General features: G+C 53.1%; 1 protein-coding gene across 5 annotated transcripts; it reads right to left on the minus strand.

Annotated features, from left to right (window-relative positions):
• Positions 1 to 1412: 1412 nt before the first annotated feature.
• On the minus strand, positions 1413 to 19561 carry UCKL1 (uridine-cytidine kinase 1 like 1). 5 transcript variants are annotated; one of them, XM_062504810.1, is made up of 15 exons: positions 19494 to 19561; positions 15295 to 15482; positions 14646 to 14752; positions 14108 to 14278; positions 13800 to 13871; positions 12205 to 12394; positions 11824 to 11885; positions 6725 to 6744; positions 4266 to 4364; positions 3824 to 3917; positions 3461 to 3523; positions 3028 to 3150; positions 2595 to 2702; positions 2272 to 2428; positions 1413 to 1711 (listed from the first exon to the last, which is right to left on the minus strand). In XM_062504810.1, exons 1-15 carry the CDS (start codon positions 19559 to 19561, stop codon positions 1635 to 1637), a joined length of 1599 nt encoding a protein of 532 aa, XP_062360794.1. In that variant the 3' UTR covers positions 1413 to 1634. The 5 variants fall into 5 exon arrangements, with proteins under 5 accessions (XP_062360794.1, XP_062360792.1, XP_062360791.1 ...); XM_062504808.1 differs by lacking the exon at positions 6725 to 6744 and adding an exon at positions 10529 to 10545; XM_062504807.1 differs by lacking the exon at positions 6725 to 6744 and adding an exon at positions 10529 to 10545 and having other exon boundaries at positions 15295 to 15485.
• Positions 19562 to 20122: the final 561 nt, after the last annotated feature.

Raw genomic sequence — 20122 nt, forward strand, 5'->3', positions numbered from 1 at the left:
TTCCACCCACACAGGGACCTATTTTTAGCAGACACTAATCAAGTGTCAGCATTGGCTCTGAGCCTGGCTTTCAGTGGAGGGCTCCTTCTTTCACAAAGTGCTGGCAGGAACTCGGGTGTGTGTTTTCTTTTAAATCTAGTTGAGAATTTGCACAATGCACGGCAGAACAGTGGCGGTTTTTGGGCTCATCACACCCAAGCCCACACTGAGTGATCACCAGGTGACTCTCCATTTTGGTGAGGGCTTGGCAGGGCATCCCCCTCCCAGTCCTGCCCTGCCAACAGCACCTGCTTGCCTTGCCTGAGCCCTAAGGAGCCAGCTCCAGGCCAGGGACACCCATACAAAAGGTAGGTTTGCTCCTCTTGGGATGTTTATCTCCCACACAAAGGTGTTGGGTTGGTACTTTGAATCCTGCAGGAAAGGAAAATGCTTCATGCTCAGCCCTGGAGGTCAACAGCCTCCTCTGGCTGAACCCCCCTCATGTGTGGCCAGCTCCCCTTCCACTGAGGTCACCCTGCTGTGTGACAGGTCGGACCCTGTTCACCATGTCCTGGGTTAGATATGGGACCTGCTCCTCAACATAGCTCGAGCAGCTCTGATTGAGCAAGAGCTGAGGTTGGGGTGAGCTCTGTTTCACTTTGGCTGCTGAGGTCACAACAGGCACTCGATGCTTCTTCAGCTGAGGTGTGATGTGATCCCAGCTGAACCTCATAGAATCTCCTGAGTTAGAGGAGACTCACGGGGATCGAGTCCAGCTCCTGGACCTGCACAGGACACCCCAACAATCCCATGATGTGCCTCAGAGTGTTGTCCAAATGCTCCTTGAGCTCTGGCAGCCTTGGGACTGTGACCATGGCCCTGGGGAGGTTGCTTTAGTGCCCAAACACCCTCTGGGGGAAAAGAACTTTTCCTAATATCCAACCTAAAACACCCCATGACACAGCTTCAGCTGTTCCCTCAGGTTCTGTCCTTGGTCATACACAGAAAGCAGTGCCTGCCCCTCCACCTCTCTCAGGAGGAAGCTGCAGACCCCAACAGTTTCTCCCCTCAGTCTCCTCCAGGCTGAACAAACCAAGTGACCTCAGCTGCTCCTTGCATGGTTTTCCCTCCAGATCCTTCACCATCCTTGTGTGGCTCCTTTGGACACTCTATGATGGATTTAGTTTCCCTTTAGGCAGGAGGAACTGCCTCTACTCTGGCACTAAGTCTTCATTTGGATTGAGGGTGTGGTATTCTTGACCTCCCACCACTGCTCACGGCATCTCCCCTCCCAGGACTGTAGTCCTGAAGGGTCACAAATCCTTCTAGGCACCCATGGGAAGTGACAAAGAATGGCTCTGTTCAAGAAAACCAGAGAAAAAATTTATTATTGTCCTTTATAAAATATCTCCAATAAGTTATATAGGCAAATATTTAAATTAAAATAAATTAACTCCGCTCTATGCTGGGACACGCAGCTGTCCATAAAATCAAACTAGGATTTATGTTTCTCTGAAAAAATATGCCCTAGATCTCCGATGAAGATTTGAAAAAAATATCTATGCTTGGTGAAAGGAAGGAGGAATCTGCACTGGACAGAGGGGTTAAGGTGCGGTGCTGAAGCTGCCTGGTGCCAGTGGCACCTTCACATCCAGCTAAGTGCTAAGAGCATCCTCATCATCACTCCAGTCAGGAGGAGCATCCGTCCCAAAGTACCGATCACCAAAATTCCCTGTGGGGAGAGAGAGAGTCAGAGTGCAGCACTGTGGGAGCCTTGGTACTCATCCTCCTGCCTGTCCTCATTGCAGCAGGAAAGGGGACCAGAGCAGGTTTATCTGACAGCTTGAACAGCAGGAAAACTTGACTGGCAGCAAAACTGGAGCAGCCTGTAGGCTGGTTTAGCACCCGGTGGAAGGTGTTTCCTGGCACAGTAGAGGGAAGGACAGAAGAACACAGTGATCTTATTTTGGGTGAACTTGTGGAAGGTGGCAGTTTAGGGAAAGAGGGGGGCACAGGGCTGTCCCAGCCTGACTTCTCTGCCTGGGGCTGGAGGAGGCTCATGGCATGTGGAATGGTTCCTGTTGCTGACAAGTGATGGCTGCTCCACAGCCCTCAGAGCCCACATGGTGATCCTGACACCCACCTGGCAGCAGGACCCGGGAGGGGAACTGGGGCTCTGGGTAATGTAAGGCCAAACCTAAACTGCTGCTGACAAACAGGGCTTCATGCTCTCCCCCCATCAGAAGCACTAAAAACCCCCTTACCACAAGTCATTCCTACCAAGACACTCACCGATGCCGGGGATTATCCGAAAGAGGTCATTCACCTTCTTGTCCACAGCCGTGGTGATGATCTTCACCCGGGGGAACGCATAGGCGACTGAGTGGACACCCATCTCTGCCATGAGCAGGGACAGCAGGAAGATTTTGTCCTCTGGGACATCATGATCCTACAGGAAATGCACAGGGATATCTCAGGGTGAGTTACCCCAGCCTACGCTGTGTGACATCCTCCTTTCCACAAAGGAGCCGGTTCCAGGCACATCCCCTCAGCATGGCTGTAGCTGGTGCTTTGCAGGTTGCTCCAGAGCCAACCCCCTGCTCACCCATCCGTACCAGCAGCACTCTCACTGCCATCATGGCCGCAGCACCCGTGGAGACAGTGCAGTCCATCAGGATGACGTGGTCTTCACTGATGTCCTTTGGCAGTCGCAGGTAGTGGAGCTGGGTGGAGGAAAGAGAGATTAGCTTAGAGGCTGCAGCCAAATGAAACAACCCTTTGAGCCCGTCTCTTTGATTCGTGAAGGATCCCTCCTGCCTCTCTGTCCCTGTCTGTCAGCTCAGAGCCTGCACAAACACTCGCCAGCAAACCAGACCCTGTGTGCACAAGCCTGCTGGCAAAACCCACTTGAGCAGGTTTCAAAGCACTCAGCCCCTGCCCAGACTAACTCCTGGGTCACTGAAGGGCTGGCAGGAAACACCTGAGCCGTGCCCCCACCCTGCACACAGGTTAACACCAGGAGATGTCCTCAGCAGCCCCGGGCTTTACCTCCGGCTCGCCGGTGTTGCAGTTGGTCTGGATGAGGATGGTGCCGATGCGCACGTCCTTGCACACCGCGCGCAGCGCCGGCTCCATGGTCTCTCCTGCTCGCAGGATGGACACCCCGGTGATCTGCAGCACACAGCCGGGGGGGTTGCATGGTGTAGGGAGCTGCCACCACCTCACACTGGGACCCAGCAGTGGGGGACTCTAACAGGCAACCCAAAAGCATATACCTTCCAAGAGGGCTGCATCCTCTCAGTGAGAGGGTGTGAGCGGCACAGTGACATTGCTGATGGCACCCCTGGTCACCCACCTGCCTTCCCTGGTGGTACAGGGTATCATACTCATGACAGCAGGCACCAAACCGAGCCTGATGGCAGCCAGGGCTCCAGTGCACCCCCACGGGGCAGGTATCTATAGTGCTTTGGCTTCCACTTACTTGCTTCCCGCTGTATGTCCTCCCTTCATAGTCGTGTCCCTGAGGGGTCTGGACTGTGCAACTCTACAAAAAACATATGACAAGAGTTACCAGGGGCTCTGATGTGGCTCTCACTGGACCCCTGGAATCAGCCACCTGTGTGGGGCTGGACCTTTGGACACCAAGGGGGGGACAAAGAGTTGTCACCCAGGGCCACAGCATTGCTCCATAGCCTTGGGGAGTCCTGGTGCTTTTTAATCCAAGGGTTGAAAGGACTGGTCCATGGGGAAGGTTGGAGGAGCAGCACCAGGACTTTCCTGGCTCCCCAGCAGTTGAGGGTTAGGAATCAAAGAGGAAACCCAGCATCTACTGCCTTGAACCCACCTGGAATGGGAGCAGGGAGAGTGCATGCTCAATCAGCAACCGCATCAACCTCTTGGAGTAGAAAATGAACTCGTCTCTGCTGGTCTCCTTGTTTCTAGAGTAGGGGGGGGAAAGGCAGTGTCAGCTCTGGACCAAAATGTGTCCCAGGAGATGCTGGCAGAGGTCTGGCAGTCCCTGCCCCTTCCTGGTTCTTGTTTGCACCATCCGAGCCTGAAACTGTGGGGTCTGTTTTGCAGTAAAAAGCAGAAAAATTGTTGGCAAAAATCACTGAGCAGTAACTGCACACCTCCCTCTATGCAGAGGCCACCATTACCTGCCCTGTCTTGTGTCTCCAAGCCATACAGACAGGCAAAAGTGAGATTGGGAAGCCCAAAGACAGGCCAGTCCATCCCAGCAGCAGCTGAGCCTCATCCCACCCCAGGAGCCACAGCAGGGGCTTTACCTGATGATGGTGTGCATGCCCCTCACCTGAGGGGTGCTCTTCAGCACGCTGAGGGTCTGAGGAAGAGGGTGGCACTGGTGGGCAGAGGCCAGGGCAGCCCTGAAAATCAAACATATGGTCAGAAGGTCTGGGGAAGGCTGTCCAAAGGCTGGAGCACAGCACACGTCCAGAGCCATCCTCCCAGATGCCATCTCACATGGCAAACACACACAGAGGCCACTGAGCTGAACTGAGTGAGCAGCCAGCCCTACCTGGTCTCTACCATGGCAAAGGGACCTGCACCTACATACCAGGGTCACTGGAGTTAGGGAGACCTTGCAGCCCAAGGACCTTCCCTTCCTGCTGGGCAGCTGACCCAGGTTCATAGAATGGCTTGGGTTGGAAAAGACTTTAAAGACCATCTTGTTCCAGCCCTTTGCCGTGGGCAGGGACACCTTCCACTAGACCAGGTTAATCCAAGCCTTATCCAACCTGGGCTTGAACACCTCCAGGGATGGGGCAGCCACAGCTTCTCTGAAGGTAGCTGCCCCATCTTGGTTTCCACTGTTTGGGAAGAAAGTAGAAAATAAAATCAAAATCTTCTCCTATTCCAGAGTCTTATCTGTTAATGGATCTTGGACTCATGGGGTCAGGAGGGGCTGTTGTGGTTGTCTGTGACCTACAAGTGCCAGATGTCACCAGGAATTGGATAGGCAGCCAGGCTGGCAGCGCTGGCACATATCTGGAATGTGACTATTTTAGAGACCACTCGGCCCATTCCAAATTGGGAACAGCTTCAAGACTTTATGACTGGACAGGACAGGCTCTGTGTGACTCATTCCACATAACGAATAGGGATGGGAGCTATTCTGGGATCAAGGGAACACCATTCATGGGGAAGCGCACAATGGAGCCCCATTAGTCACTTCTCCCTGTGAGAGTGGCAGTAAATGAGAAGAAGGTCACATTTGGCTTCCACAAGGCTAGGCAGGATGGACAAGCAACTTTGTCTGGGAGGAGGGCTGGGGTTGGAAAGCCACATGTCAGAACACACACATGCCAGCGGCTGCATCCAGCAAAAACACAGAGAAATCGGGGAGGCAGAGAAGAGAGCAAATGAAAGCACTGCATGATTAAGATTTCAAATCAAGCAGAAACCTGGATTAATAGCACACAGAGGCACACAAGCAGAGAGGAAGACAAAGAAGATGGATAGGCATGAAGGAGGGCAGAGCTTGAGGCCTCCATTCACATAGCCATCTCCTGGTCTTGGTGAGCCAACACCAAACGAGACATTCCCAAGGCTTGTGGGTACTTAAGGGCTCCTTCTTGCTTTATCAGCTCCAGTCCTGTATAGCAGCCAAGATCCCCTATACAGGGAATGCTCCAGAAAGCCAGGACAGCTGGCAGCCATGCAGAGAGCATGGATGGGTTGTGGTTCCCTCGTAGGCTTGCCCACTGTGTGCTGACCCCACGGCTGGTTTGGGACAAGCAGCCCTCAAGGCCCTGGCCCTGCTGTCAGTGAAGCGAGCTCACTCCATTAGTCGCTGTCCCATGGGTTAGAAGCCCTCAGAGATGCTCCCATGCCAGGGCTGTGCTACTGGCAGCACCCACAGCTCTGTCCCCGCAGCCATCCCTTCCCTCCTCCTGCCAGAACTGGCTGGGGACAGATCCTGGGGCACAGCTCTGCCTAAACCCCTCTCAGCCCCAGGATACCAACACATGTGGTGGTGAGGGCATGAGCCTTACTTTGGGCAGACACTGGTGCTGGCATGGGGGCTGCCAGCTCACCTGTTTTATGGGGCAAAGATGGGTCCCCAACACACCCTCATGTGGCCTTGGCTGGGTTTGCCCAGGTGACAAACTGCTGCTGCCTAAACCAGAGGAGCTGTTTGGGTCATTTCCCATCACCACAGCTCACCAAGGAGCACAGGACCAAGCTTGCCACTGGCACTTTTCCCCTCCATCACTGCCAAGTACATGTCACAGCATCTCGCTACGCTAGTGGAATGGGCAGCCCCTCTCCTGTCACAGTGACACTTGACTCCTGCTCCCTGTCACAGATGCCAAGGGTTTTCCAACCTCCATGAGCAATGGGAACACCTCCCCAGCATCCTGAGCAGTCAACAGATCAAGAAATGCTGTCAGCATTCTGTCCCCAAGTTTTCCACACCTTCCTTCGACACCCATGCAGTGAGGGAGGTCTGGATACCACCCTGCTTTGAAATGACTCAGTGTTATGGGAATATCTCCATGGTGCTTTCTGGGGAAACAGGTCCCATTTTTGGGGTAAAGCTTCTCTTTCAAGTGCCCCCACCTCTGTCTGTCCCATACATCCCCAGCAAAGCAGGACCCCATGAGCTGTCTGTCCCAAGATCCCCCTCCCAGGTTAGTGAGGCAGCTCACCCTGCACAGCCCTCACCCACTCCCTGCCGTTAGTGTCACAACCAAAACACTGCCATAAGCATTTGTCTCCTCACATATCCCAGCGCAGCTTCCTCTGGTCACCCGGTGGGAGGGATGTTCAGGGGAGACAGGACAGGAGACATGAGAGTTTAAGAGCAGAGGGACAAACGTGACATGAAATAGAGGAGAAAGCACTGTCATTAGTCAGAGGGGGAAAAATTCCCCAAACTGATCAATGGCTCTTGGACCTGCCTGGTGCATGAGCCATCACCATGCAGACCCAACACTCCTCCCTCGGTGACCAAATCATGCCACCACTGCTCTCCACAACACCGGCTCCACTCCCAGCTCCATGGGGGAAAAGAACTGTCTGTGTCTCACAGTCCTGGAGCCACGTCAGGGACACTGTCTCACCTCCATCCTAGGCAGGCCACACTGCAACAGTGGCTCTTGGAGTTTTGAGGGACATAGAACACTAGAATGGTTTGGATGAGAAGGAACCTTAAAGATCAGCTCATTCCACCCCACCGGCCACAGGCAGGGACACCTTCCATGAGATCAGGTTGCTCCAAGCCCCATCCAACCTGGTACTCAACACTTCCAGGACTCATGCTGAGCCCTCACCCAGGGTTCCAATGCAATCTCAGAGCAAGTGCAGGCACTCCAGACCAAAACTTTTGTCCAGCCTAAAAATTCCTTCATCCAACCTGCCGTGCTCCCAGGCAAACTCACAGGGCTCACAGGGGTGCTCCCCTCCTGCATGATGATAATCTGTCCAAGCCTTGGGGAACATGGAAAGCCAAGAGCACTGGAAACATGGAGAGAAACCTGGCTCTGAACAGAGCATCACCGGCAGGGAAGACTTTCCTTCCCCTGGGCTCACCATGACTGGAGAGGGCCTGCAGGCTGAGGGAAGAGCTCAGTCCTTCCAGCAGCCATTCACCCTGTAACCCCTGCCCATTCTGGGAGGGAAGGAGGGAGTGTGATGCCTCCTGTCCCTCCCTGCCAAGACAGGACTGTGATGGAACATCCAGACAGACAGCCATGAGCACGTCAAGAAAATGTCTTATTTTGGAAACTTATTTTTTCCCCCTGAGAACAAAGGCTTTAAAGGGAAAAAAAACCAAAAAATGAAAGAAGAAGAAAGAGAGAGAGATAGAAAGAGAGGAAGGGGTGATCATCTCCCATGAAGGCTTCAGGGAGCATCCTTGGTTCTTTGTGGAACATGCTATCGAGCAGGAAGCAGACAAGAGACATCCAGCTACAAAGGAGATGATGCAGTCAAGGCATTTCAAACACGTACACGGCTGCCTTTCAGGGCTGACATTTCAAACAAGGGCTATTAAACTGCGCCACGGGTTGATATTTAAAGACACAATTGGCAAAGGGCACGCCAAGCTGATCGGGACTTCGGGGGTGGGGAATATTGATTGGCGAGGGGAATTGGCTGCAAAGAGAGCTGGCTCCAGGAGCAGGGCTGGATGCTGAGAGCATGGCAGGAGGGATGGAGAACAGGCTGGGCTGGGAGCACTGTGCCTCAGCACGGGCTGGCTGCTCCAGCTTCTGCTGCCAGGCTCCAGGAAGAATACCTACCTGAGAGTGCTGGTATGGAACCACATCTCCAGCATAAGCACAGTCAGACATGGGGGAAGCTGGACAAGAAATATCCTAAGAATGCTAAGGTCCAACCTGTGCTCTGAGAGAATAACTGGGAAGACAAGCACGCTCCTCAGAAGCACATGGTTTCAGAATGAAAACAAGCCTTACATGTCCAGGGAAGGCACCACTTGCTTTAAACCCCCCAGAATTCACCCATCTGAGTGGGGAAAGGCACTCCCTGCCTGTCCCAACCAGTCTCTTGGCCAGAAGAGGAAGCCCTGGAGCACAAGGACCACAGAGACACCCCAGACTGGGGTCAGATCTGAGCATTCAGGTTTTATCTTACCAGCACAAAGCCCTTCCTGTGCCCCCACCACCACCAAACAGCAGTGACTTCAGAACAACCATGACATTTAGATGAAGCCATTCCACACAAGAGGATGGGGAATTGTTTGTGATGAAAAGCCCGTATTTCCCAGGCACATCTCACTTAATGTGACTCTCCATCCTCCCCACTCCTCTTGCAGAGAGACAGAGGGGCTGGGGGAAATCACATCAGCAGTAAAGCACTGGGGCTCCAGGAGTGGCAACAGATTTTTTTTCAGGATTTCTTTTCCAGTTTTTTTGTCAAAGGCATAAATGGAAGCCTTAAACAGAATATAAAACCACCTGCAGGTGTGGCGATCATGGACGTGTTTCCAGAGGTCAGAGTTACTTTTCCAAACTTGCTATCATAAAATTTCTAATACTTTATGGATATATTAAATACCCAATTTTTAAGTGCAGAAGATCACCTGCACTGAGCAATACTTTGATTAAGGAAAAAAGGAAATTTTATGTGTATATAAGTAGCCATCTATCTATCTCTATATACACATATATATTTGCACACATATTAGTCTCCTCTCTAATGTTATTCCTACCATTTTTAAAGCAACACATTTCTCTTCCTACTAAAGAGCACTTTCCCACCTGGACCTCCAGACACAGAGAGGGAAGCTTATGTGTCTGTATGGAAATGTCAGGCCCCAGGGTGTTAAAAAAGCAAAGGGAAATAAAATAAAACATCCACTTGTCTAGCCTAGGAAGTGGCTGGCTGAGGCAGAAATAAGTAAAGCAGAGTCTTCTCCCTGTTCATCTCAGTTATTTTAAAAGCTCATTGTATGCCAAGTGTAAATCTTAAGGTTACTTGAGTATCTCTGTGCAATGATGGAGATCTAAATGGAAACCCTTCTTCAGTAATGCATTTTCTCTGCTCTCTACAAGAATACCTGAAAGCCTAGGTGGCTTCTTAATGGAAACAAGAGAGCTGAAGTGCTATCTGGGGCCCTATGCTGAAGAGTTTAAGTAAATCAACATATATGTTATAGCATCCACCTGTGGATACCAAAAAATTAGAAATCCTGCTAGACTTAGGCAGCAGGATTTTCTCAGTCCTCCAGAAATGGTTCTGCATCCTCCAGAAGCTGTGGGAAGGTTGGTACCTCTGGCCATATGAAGCTGCTACACTCCTTTGGGTGCCACCAAGCAGATCCCTGTGTGCAGTGAGGGACCCAGGGCTCCCACCACCCTTAAGATCACAGACTGGTTTGGGCTGGGAGGGACCTTAAAGACATCGTATTCCAACCCCCTCCCACAGGCAGGGACACCTTCCATTATCCCAGGTTGCTCCAAACCCTGTCCAACCTGGCCTGGAACACTTCCAGGGATGGGGTAGCCACAGCTTCTCTGGGCAACATATGCCAGAGCCTCAACACCATCACAGGGAAGAATTTCTTCCTATTACCCAATCTAAATTTATCTTCCTTTAGTTTAAAACTGTTCCCCCTCATCCTATCACTATCTGCCCATTTAAAAAGTCACTCTCCACCCTTTATTCTAGATGCTTTGACTAATCTAATAATTGATGTTTAAAGATCTTTAATTATCAGGGATGGAGAACAGCTCCGAAAATTGTTCATTTTAGTGGATGAAGAGAAATAAAAGAATCTCAGGATGCAAAGCCTTTCCCCCTGCAGAGACTGGAGACTTCCAGGTACAAACCTGGCCCTGTCCCAGCTTCAGGGGTCTGTGCTCAAGCTGGCAGTACATCTCTAGGGAGCAACCCTGTCCCTATCATCCCAAAGGCAAGGGCAAGGTGGCATTTTGTCACCGTGGAGGATGACAAGGCCGTGTGCTACACGAGCTGTTGGTCCCACCACGGGTCAGTGCGAGGCCAAGCAGTGCCTGGCATTGGAAATGCCTCAGCTGCACAGACAGGACAGAGTGAGGGCTCTTACCTGACACTGAGTTCACGCTGCAGCAGCAACACAAAGACACAACGCAACCGGTATTAAGCATTGTCAACACCAGGGTCGTTTCAAGATAAAAAAAAAAAAGGAAAAATAGGAGTATTTTCCTGAATTCACATGCAGCCTTTTGCCCTTCTTCCCCTCCCCAGGTCAATGAAAGCCCTCCCCAAGCCTTTGCCTGGCTCACAGTGGCACCCTGCAGGTGCTGGGTTTGCTGTGGTATTCCCTGGCTGGATCCCAGGAGCTGGGGGAAACAGCCATTCCCCTTTCCTGGACTCTGTCTCAGGGCTTGGTGCCCTTCTCAACCTGGCACTAGCATAGATCCTTCCTCCTGTGACCAAGGGTTTAGAAACCACCTTCCCAACCAGAGTTTAGTGCTTGGAATTCAGGCAGCCAGGTATTCCAGGAGGAGGAACCCGCCAAGAGCAGTCCCTCCTGTGCAGGCATGGGAAGCTGGATGCCAAGGCATGCCAGCTCCCATCCTAGAGCTGAGTAGCTCCTGACACCTGGGAACTCCAAAAAAGACTTGAAATAATCAAGCCCCTTACTTTCCAGTGCATCTATCTCCAGGTCATGCTCTTTGCACTTCCCAGGACAACACTCTGAGCATTTCCACGACTGAAACATCACCAAAACTACAACTGTAGGGTGGGAGGAGACTGTGCTGCTTGGTCAGCAACACAAAATGCCATCAGTTCATTGCAGAGTCCCAAACCACTGGTCAGGACTGGCCCAGGACAAACAGGAGAAGACCTATAGCCAGTGGTGGCAAAGTGATGGAGCATGTGCCTGGATCAGGGCTCAAATGTGACAAGATTTTGAGTTTTGAAACCCAGCAGCTGCACGCAGCACAGAAGTAGAAAAGTGGGCTCCTGACTGGAAAGACTGTGCAGCAGTTTCTGCATGGGAGGGAAGAGGAGAAACCCAAGAGCAGTGGAGGGTTTGGGGCAATGACGGCCCTGGGAGGGCAGTAGGCAGGGGGACACATCCCTCGGATCATGGAAGGGTGCCTGGTTTGTCCCCTCATGACTTGCTGCTCCAGGAAGGGAAGGAAGCTGCTGCTGGACCATGGCTGGTCCTGCAGAGGAGCCTGGACCAACCAGAGCACAGAAGGCAGTTTCCTTCACTGAACTGAAGGAAAGGGCTGGGAGGAGTTCACTGGAACACCCACATTTGGAGCACAGGAGAAGCCAGGCCATTCCCACATGGGCACCCAGAGCATGGCTCCCTGCCAGGCCAGGCTGTGAACCCCCCTCACCACCCAAGGACCAGGCAGCTCTTACCTCTTCCAGCTGGCTGTGGACATGCTGAACAATCAGGTCGATGGCCACAGTGTTTCCACTCCCTGGAATGACCCAAAAGCAGAAGAATCACAGAATTAGAACTGTAAAGGTTGTAAAGGCTTTTACTGCTCTGCCTAAGGTTAGGGTTCAGGAAACCATAAAGCCCAGAGCTCCAGGGACTCTGAGGCTACAAAATGCATGCCAGAGGAAACACAGGACTGCTACAACATGGCTCCCTGCACACAATGCTTGGCACCAGTCTCAGCCTAAGGCTGCTTTTTATGCTCTGCCTAGGGTTAGGCTTCAGAAAACCACAAAGCCCAGAGCTGAGATCTCTGAAGGGTCTCAGGGGTGCCACTGAGGACAGCCCTGGGCAGGTACCTCGGGGGACAACGATGTCTGCCAGCCGCATGGTGGGCTGGATGTACTGGTCAAAGGCAGGCTTGACAAATTTGTTGTACTGCTTGATGACCCCCTCGATGTCCCGGCCACGCTCACTGATGTCCCTGCGCAGGCGGCGCACCAAGCGAATGTCTGAGTCTGTGTCCACAAATATCTTCAGATCCAAGAGCTGAAAGGAGAGGGGAAGGGACAAATCCTACCTGGTCAGGTGTGGGACTCAACCCACCTTCTCCTACTGCCCCAAGCAGGGCTCAGCCCAGCTTAGCATCCATTTAACAGAGCCTGGCTCTGCTCTGGCCTGTGCAGAGCTTTTCCCAGGAACCTGGCTGGTGCTGCCTTGAGCTCCTTGTTGCCACCTTATTCTTGTGTCCCCTGAGACCTGTCCTGCTCCAAACTCTGTCCCTACTGCTAACCAGTTCCAACACTTTGGCTGGATGTTATTTAAGAGTGAGGAGGAGACAAGAGGAGTTACTGTCCATGACATACACCAAGCACTGGCTTCTTAATCAAAGAATTCTAGGATAGTTTGAATTGGAAGGGACTTTAAAGATCATCCCATTCCAAGCCTCTCCCACAGGCAGGGAATTCATGCTGGAAAGGAACCCAGCACAGCAGGGCAGCTCATGACTCTGTCCTTAATTGCAAGCAGCAGGAGTGGGGATGCTGAGTGGAATCTCCTGGGGGACTCACCCAGCTGTCCACTGGAGGTCATCCTTGCTCCAGAAAAGTACAATCCAAGCACTCACTTGGCAGGGGAGGAAACTCTTTAGACAGAGCTTGGCTAAGTCTGTGTATGGCTCACTGCCTGCTGCAGCATTTGTCAGGGCTGCAAAGATGCTCTGAGGGCTGGACACAGGCTGAGAGAGCTGGGATTGTACAGCCTGGAGTAGAGAAGGTGCTGGGGAGACCTTAGAGACCCTCCCAGTATCCAGAGAAGCTCAAAGAGAACTGGACAGGGACTTCGGACAAGGGCCTGGAGCGACAGAGCAAGGGGGAGTGGCTTCACAATGCCAGAGGGAAGGGTTAGATGAGATATTGAGAGGAGATTTGTCCCTCTCAAAGGAGGAGGGTGGTGAGGCCTTGTCACAGGGTGCCCGGAGAAGCTTCAAGTCTTCATGACCAGGTTGGACAGGGCATGGAGCAACCTTGCAGGGGGTGGAACATGATGAAATTAAGATCCTTTCCAACCCAAACCATCCTGTGATTCTCTGATATATGCAAATAATCCCCAAGAGAGCCTGAAGCACTGGAAGATTCCATGCTAGGAACACCAGGCTCTGTGCAGAAGTGGGCTATTTCTAGCTGTGTTTATGCACCAGCACTGCCAGGAACCAGGTCACCACCCAGCTCCTGTTTCCAGGGCACGAACGGCTGAGATTGAGGTGTTTGCTGAAACACTTGACCTCTTCCAGGGGCTCTTCCCTGACTGCTAAGAGTCAAAGCCTATTTCTCCTACTTGGGGAAGTGCTGCAGCATCTGGTGTAACCTGGAAGATCTCCTCCCTGCTGCAGGACCTCATGAGAGAGCATCCTCCCACCATCTCACCTTGGAACTGCTTCAAAACCCTTCCTCACCTTCAGGAGCTCCTTGTCTGCAAATGCCATGATGCCTTCGAAGATAATCACATTGGCACCATACAGGGTTTTCTGCGGAGTCAAAATGGATGTGGTTAGGCACAGAACATCTGTTCAGAGGTGCCCTGTCCCAGGGAATCTCTCTATGACAGCTCACCTAAAAAATGCACCCTGATCCAGGCCCAGAGCAGAGGGTGACAGCACCAATGGGACTGCAAAGCTCAGGGGCTGGAGGGGTCCAGTCAGCTCCCCCTCTGTCCTGCCTTGGCCATCCCCCACCTTGTCCTACCTCCTTCAGTGTCCCATACCCATTCCTTCTTCCGGCTGTGGGTGGTGAAGTCGTAGATAGGGATCTTGACACTCTTTCCTTGCTTCAGCTTCTTCAGGGTAGCAATGATGAGGTCAAAGTCAAAGGCGTCGGGGTGGTCAAAGTTGAAGTCATTGCTGGCTGCCTGCTCCTGCTGCTGCTTGGTCAGCACCTGCCACAGAGCAGAGCTTAGGGCACGTGGCTGGGCAGTTCCCCCCTCACTGCCATGCCCAGTCACCTCTTCCCTGCCCCGTAAGAGCCACTGGAAGGGAAAACCACATGGCTGTCCCATGTTTCTTTACCAGGGGTTACCACACAGTCCCAGACTGATGTGGAAGGATGCTATTAAAACCTTAATGACCTTAAAACTCGTATCATTCCAACCCCCTGCCATAGGCAGGGACACCTTTCACTAGAACAGGTTGCTCTGGGTCCTGTCCAACCTGGCCTCGGACACTTCCAGGAATGGGACAACCACTGCTTCTCTGGGCAGTGGCAAATTGAGGAGCCTGGCCAGGCCAACAGGAGTGCAGCCTCACCTTGTAGAAGGAGTCCATGGACAGCAGAACCACCCACGGGACATCAAGAGCTTCAATGATCATGGTAGCCACTGTGGTCTTCCCAGAGGCACTGCCTCCTCCCAGACCTGCCAGGGAAAAGGCGATGAAGCCACCAACCCCAGGCACAGCCCTTCCCACCACAGGCTGGAGCCCATGTCCTGTGCTGTTCCACTAAGGTAGAGGAGCCTTCAAAGAGGGAAGTCACAGGCACACCAAGAGATTATCCTGGAAAAAGTCAAATGGCATGTACTGGAACTGCCAGCAACATGCCCAGAAAATGCTGGGAAACCCACAGTTCCATGGCTATGTAACATGGGGAGTGTTGACATGGGAACCAGTGCAGACGGAATCCCCAGGAACTCATGACAGCCCAGGCAACAGGAGCTGAGGGAACAAGAAGCAGAGTGTGGTCTCCTACATCACACTCCCCTGCACACTCTTAGGTTCAGCCCACCGGGTCAATGCAGGACTAACCACAGGGACTTCCCCTGCTCCCGTCCAGACTGGAGCTGTGCTCAGAGGTGGTGGGGCACGAATCCCACTAAGATCTCTGGGACAGCCATGGGGCAGGGGCACCGATGCTGCCTGGGCAGCGCAGAGGTGACCTACCTGTGATGAAGTGACCTACCTATGACAAAGGCCTCCTTGGACTGTGTCCCGTGCTCGTTGTACCAGGGTGGCCGGCCTGCTGTGTAGATGGTCCTTTTGCTGGTGCGCAGCAGCGGGGGCTCAGACTTGCACTGGCTGGTGGTCCGCTTGCGGGGGGGCTTGCTGGAGCCCACGGTGGGATACAGCCGGTCCAGGGATTCAGCACTGCTGCTACTGGGTGGGGACAGGAAGGGGCACAATTACCAGTGTGGGGAAGGATGCACGTGCCTGGCGTGTGGGAGCGAGGTCTTGGGGGATCCTGTGTTGTACAGGTGAGGGATGCAATGGAAGAGTGGGACAGCTAAAAACAGCTGGAGCACTACCAGCACCTACATCTCTGTGACCCATGGCCACGGACAACACTGAGGAATTCTCACACAGAAGCAATCTGAACTTGGAAGAGGCACCATGCACACATCCCTCCCTAAAGTTCTACTGTTTGAGGAACATCTGCCTCAGAAATAAATCCTGCAGTGAGCTCTCAAAGCATTGAGGGATGTGTTACAGGGGGCAACAACCCACCCTGATGTGCCAAGGGATAGAAGTCAAACACATGGGATACAGCACAACAATCCTTTCCTTGCCCCACTTTGAGCGCTCCACTCCCACCCAAGCTCTAGTTCTCCCACCCTTTTGTCCTGAAGCCTCCAGGAACAAAGCTGTGAGCTGGGGAGAGCCATCAGCTTTGCCTTGGGAGCTGAGAGAACTCTGAACTCACCCAAAGCCCTGGAGCTGCTGAACACTCTCCCTTATCTTCCCTCCTGGAGCAGGAGAGGAACAAGGCACCCTCCAGAGCCTTTTCCAGCTTGGCAGGAGGAGAGCTGTGGCCAGCAGGCGATAAGTGGCCTCTGGCCAGGAGATAAGCTGCAGCCACTGCCTGGCTAGCTAAGGGACAGGGAAGATTATTTATACCAGTGCCTGCTCCTGTTCCACTGCCCCAGAGTGATGTTTGCTCCATGGGAGAAAAGTGCAAAGGGCTCTCCTGGAGCATGCTGCTTTTCTCCCTAGCCATGACTGGGCTGGAAGGGAAACCAAGAGATCTGGGCACCACGGGCTCCAAGCCGTCACTGTTTGGTACAGCCCGGCTGAGCCAGCAGAGCTTTGCTGCTGCTCTGTTATGGCTTGCCCTTGAAAGGGCTTAAACTGCGGGGCTTTACAGATTTTGGGTTGATTTTAAGCTGTTTTGGTATGAAGATTAATTTCCTTCCCTCCCCCAGCCCTTTTTAGAACAATTTTGGATAAAGATCAAAATTTCAGAAGGGCTATCTGTGTATGAAGTGACCAGGCACTCCCCATCCCTGCATGGCAAACAAACCCCTGGGCACGGTGGGATCCCATGGCAAACCCCCCGGGCAGAGCAGGATGCTCAAAGCACACCATCCCTACCTCTGGCACATCCCTGTGGAGCAGGCAAGGACACGGGGATTTGCCTGTCTTTGTTAACTCCTGCTAACAAAAGGCAAGCTGCAGCTCCTGCCCCTGTGACAGGACCACTCCCACCAATATCCACCTCTCATGGAGGTCCCCACAACAGCTCAAGACACCAACACCCCATCCCTAGCTGGAACCCATCAGCACACACAGACAGTTCCAAGCACTACCAGGCTCAGGAGCCCCAACTCCCCAACTATTGTTGTCGCTGGCTTCTTACACAGGACACTAATTGAATAGATAGTGGACTGACACAAGTGTCAGACTGTTATCTAAGTACTTCCATGCTTTTCCCCTGATTGACAGTGGGCTCAAAAGGCTGACACCAAAGATGGTAGCAAACATCAGCAGGTCATTAAAGCCTTCTTGCCTTTTCTCTGTGGTAATCCCACAGGCAGGATCCACAGACTCCTTCCTTTCACAGCACAACCTGCTAGCTCCAACAACACCACCAGCACCACCGCTCTCCTCCTAGCCTTTTATACCTTTTCTCTCATATGCATAACACCTGTGTGCCCTTTTACTGTTCTGTGGGTGGTCAATACACATCAAAATTCTGTGTTTCTTCTCCTTCAATGCTGCTCACCTGTCCTATATGGCTGTACCCCATTAGGGATGAGGCTTGGCTGCAGCCCCATTCCCTATGTCCCATAATCTGCTCTCCTATAAACTATGACTCTTTAAAAGCAACCTCAGGAGATGACACCCATCGGGAAACCTTCTGGGATGCCTTGTGAAAAAATGGCTCCTTCCATGAAGAGAAGCAAACCCAGGTGGGATGTTTGGGTCTCCTCTCCCAGTGGTGATGCTGCAGCAGCTGTTACCCACTGGTGCTACTCCCAGAGCGGGGCAGACGACAGCCGGTGGTGCTGGGGAATAAACAACATCACTTTGGCTTGATGAAAGCAGAGGTGACAAAAACACTGTTGTTTACCACAGAAGAAAGCGGTTCCTTTCATCCGCATCCCAGCCCCTCTCCGGGGACCGTGGTGACTCCAGAGCCTCTGTGGGCTGCTCGACTGCTTTTCCTCTGGGATTCCACGTCAGCATCCATGAGACAGGCGAGCCTGCGGGGATGCTCTGCTCCTTGATGTCACACAGCACCAAGCTCTGCTGTGCCAGCCTGCAGATGCTGACCCAGGCCACCATTCCCAAAGTGACTTCAAGTTGGAGTAAGGCTGAGCTCTGCTCCCACTGCCTCCAACCAGCATTAACATCATCCAGCTCCTAGCAGAGAGGAAGAGGCTTGGACTCCAACAGCTCCACCAGTGCCCAGAATTACAGCCACAACTCCACCCTGCTTTCCCAAGTGTCATCTCTCCACTCTGCTCCCTCTGCAGCACACCCAGGATGTTGGCACAGAGGGGACATCGCTGTGGGATGAAGGGACACGCCCCTGGGACAGGAGAGCAGCCATCCTTCCCCTGCACACCTGGGGCTGCTCTGGGATGCAGCACCTGAATCCCATCCCAAAAGTTGGTGTTCTGCCTTATAAAAGTAATTCTGGACTTTCACCAAAATTCTACACATTTCTATCAGTATCATCTAAACCTGTACCTCTACTCCTCATCTATGCCCCACCTACCCCTGTATTCTCTACATGCAGATGATATTCTACACCTCTCAAATCTATTCCCCATGATTTATTTGAGAGAAGCAGGGCCATGGGGCTGCAGGGCTGTCCTGGAGTTCTCCAAAGGTCATGCCTTTTCTCCTAATGTTACACTTCAAGATTTGTAATTTTTTCCATGGCTGCCTTTGCCAGGAAGGGGCTCTTCTTGCTTTGAAGGGTTGGCTGATCTCAGCCATCTCCATTGGCCATTCCACCCTATTCCCTTCCAGAAATTCCTTGCAGCAATGCTGAAGCCCCTGCAATACCCTGTACCTGCAAGGTGAAGCCCCCGGAGAATGGGACTCTGTTCAGAGCTGGAGTTGATGCCATTGTCCTGCCCAGAGGAGGCTCCTTGTTCCATATGGACCCTCCCCAGCAGAGCAAACCCCTGGGGTGCCAAAGCCACGCAAACAGGAAACGAAACATCACCTGGGCTTGGCAACTCCTCTCCTGCCAAGCCTTCCTGGAGGGCTTGGCCGCCCCCAGCCCTCTCCAGGCTGTCCCCAGCTTTTGGGGATGCTTTGCCTTCCCTGTGGCTATTGCATCCTTGCTGGAGTGTCCCAGAGAAAGCCTGGGGGGGTCCTGCTCCTGAGAAGAGCTCTCCAGCTCTGCCGTTGTGCCAGCACAAATGAAGGTAGCATTTTGCTCCTGTTTAGCCCAAGCATGGATTTACTGAGGTGCAAGGGACACCCCTCTCCTTCTCCACTGTGCTCCCATCACCACCCCTGTGTCCTGTGCTCGGGCTCTCTGCCTCCTGCTGCCTTCAGAGACCCCCGACCACCCTGGATCCATGCTGGGCTGGGAGGGCAAAGGCAGCAGGTCCCAAAAGCGCCCACAGCAGCAAGGAAAGATGGCACAGCCCCAAACCCGAACTTGGCAGCAGACAGGAGAGCATATCCTGGGCTCTGAGCCCCATGAACAACCCAGTAACTGAGCTCACAGCCCTATGGGCCCCCCAGCAGCCCCCCAGAGCCTGCTGAGGTGCCTGGCTGGCTGCAGCCCTATCCCATGGGAAGCCAATCTTTTCAGACAGGAATTAGGGCTGAGGGACTGGGACAGGAGCCACCGAGAGTCCACTCTAGCAAACAAACAGATGAAAACCAGCAAATCCCACCCAAAAACGAAGAAAAACTCACCCGCCATCTGGCCCAAGGGCCCAGCAGCCAGAGATGCGGACGCTGGAGAAGGCTGGGGGGCTGCTCATCCCTCCCTGCCACCGATCCAGGGGTGCTCCTGGACTGAGGGTGTCACCCCCTGTCCCTGTCCACACTTCGGCTCCTGTCCCACAACCTCTGGCACTACCAGGGTGAGGGAGGGGCTATGCCAGCAGGGTTCTCAGGGTGATTCTTGGGGCAGGGAGCCATGCACAGTGTCCCCCCGGAATGGGCATTGAGGGTTTCCAAGAGGCCGGCGTGAGGCAGAGCCCCAGAAGATCCAGGGGGCTGGAAGATGGAGGCAGGCGAAGGGAGCAGAGCAGGGCAGGGGGAGTGTCTGTGCCCGGGAGCTGCGAGGCAGTCAGCAGCATAAGAGGATAGCTTAACCTCCAGATTACGTTCATTACCTGATATTAATAGCACTGGCTTGATTAAAGAAAAAGAGGGGGGTTGGGGTTGAGGTGACACCTCCCCTCACCGCCCCCAGCATGGGCAATAAACACCAGCCCCAGAGCCTCTGCTCCTGGGACTGGGGGTGCTCGGCTGTCCTGGACGTGTGGGCTCAGAAGGGAGGGCACCTGGAAAGTCACATCCACATCCACTGGCACCGG

This window comes from Cinclus cinclus, chromosome 18 (genome assembly GCF_963662255.1).
Source record: "Cinclus cinclus chromosome 18, bCinCin1.1, whole genome shotgun sequence".
Classification (NCBI taxonomy): Eukaryota; Metazoa; Chordata; class Aves; order Passeriformes; family Cinclidae; genus Cinclus; species Cinclus cinclus.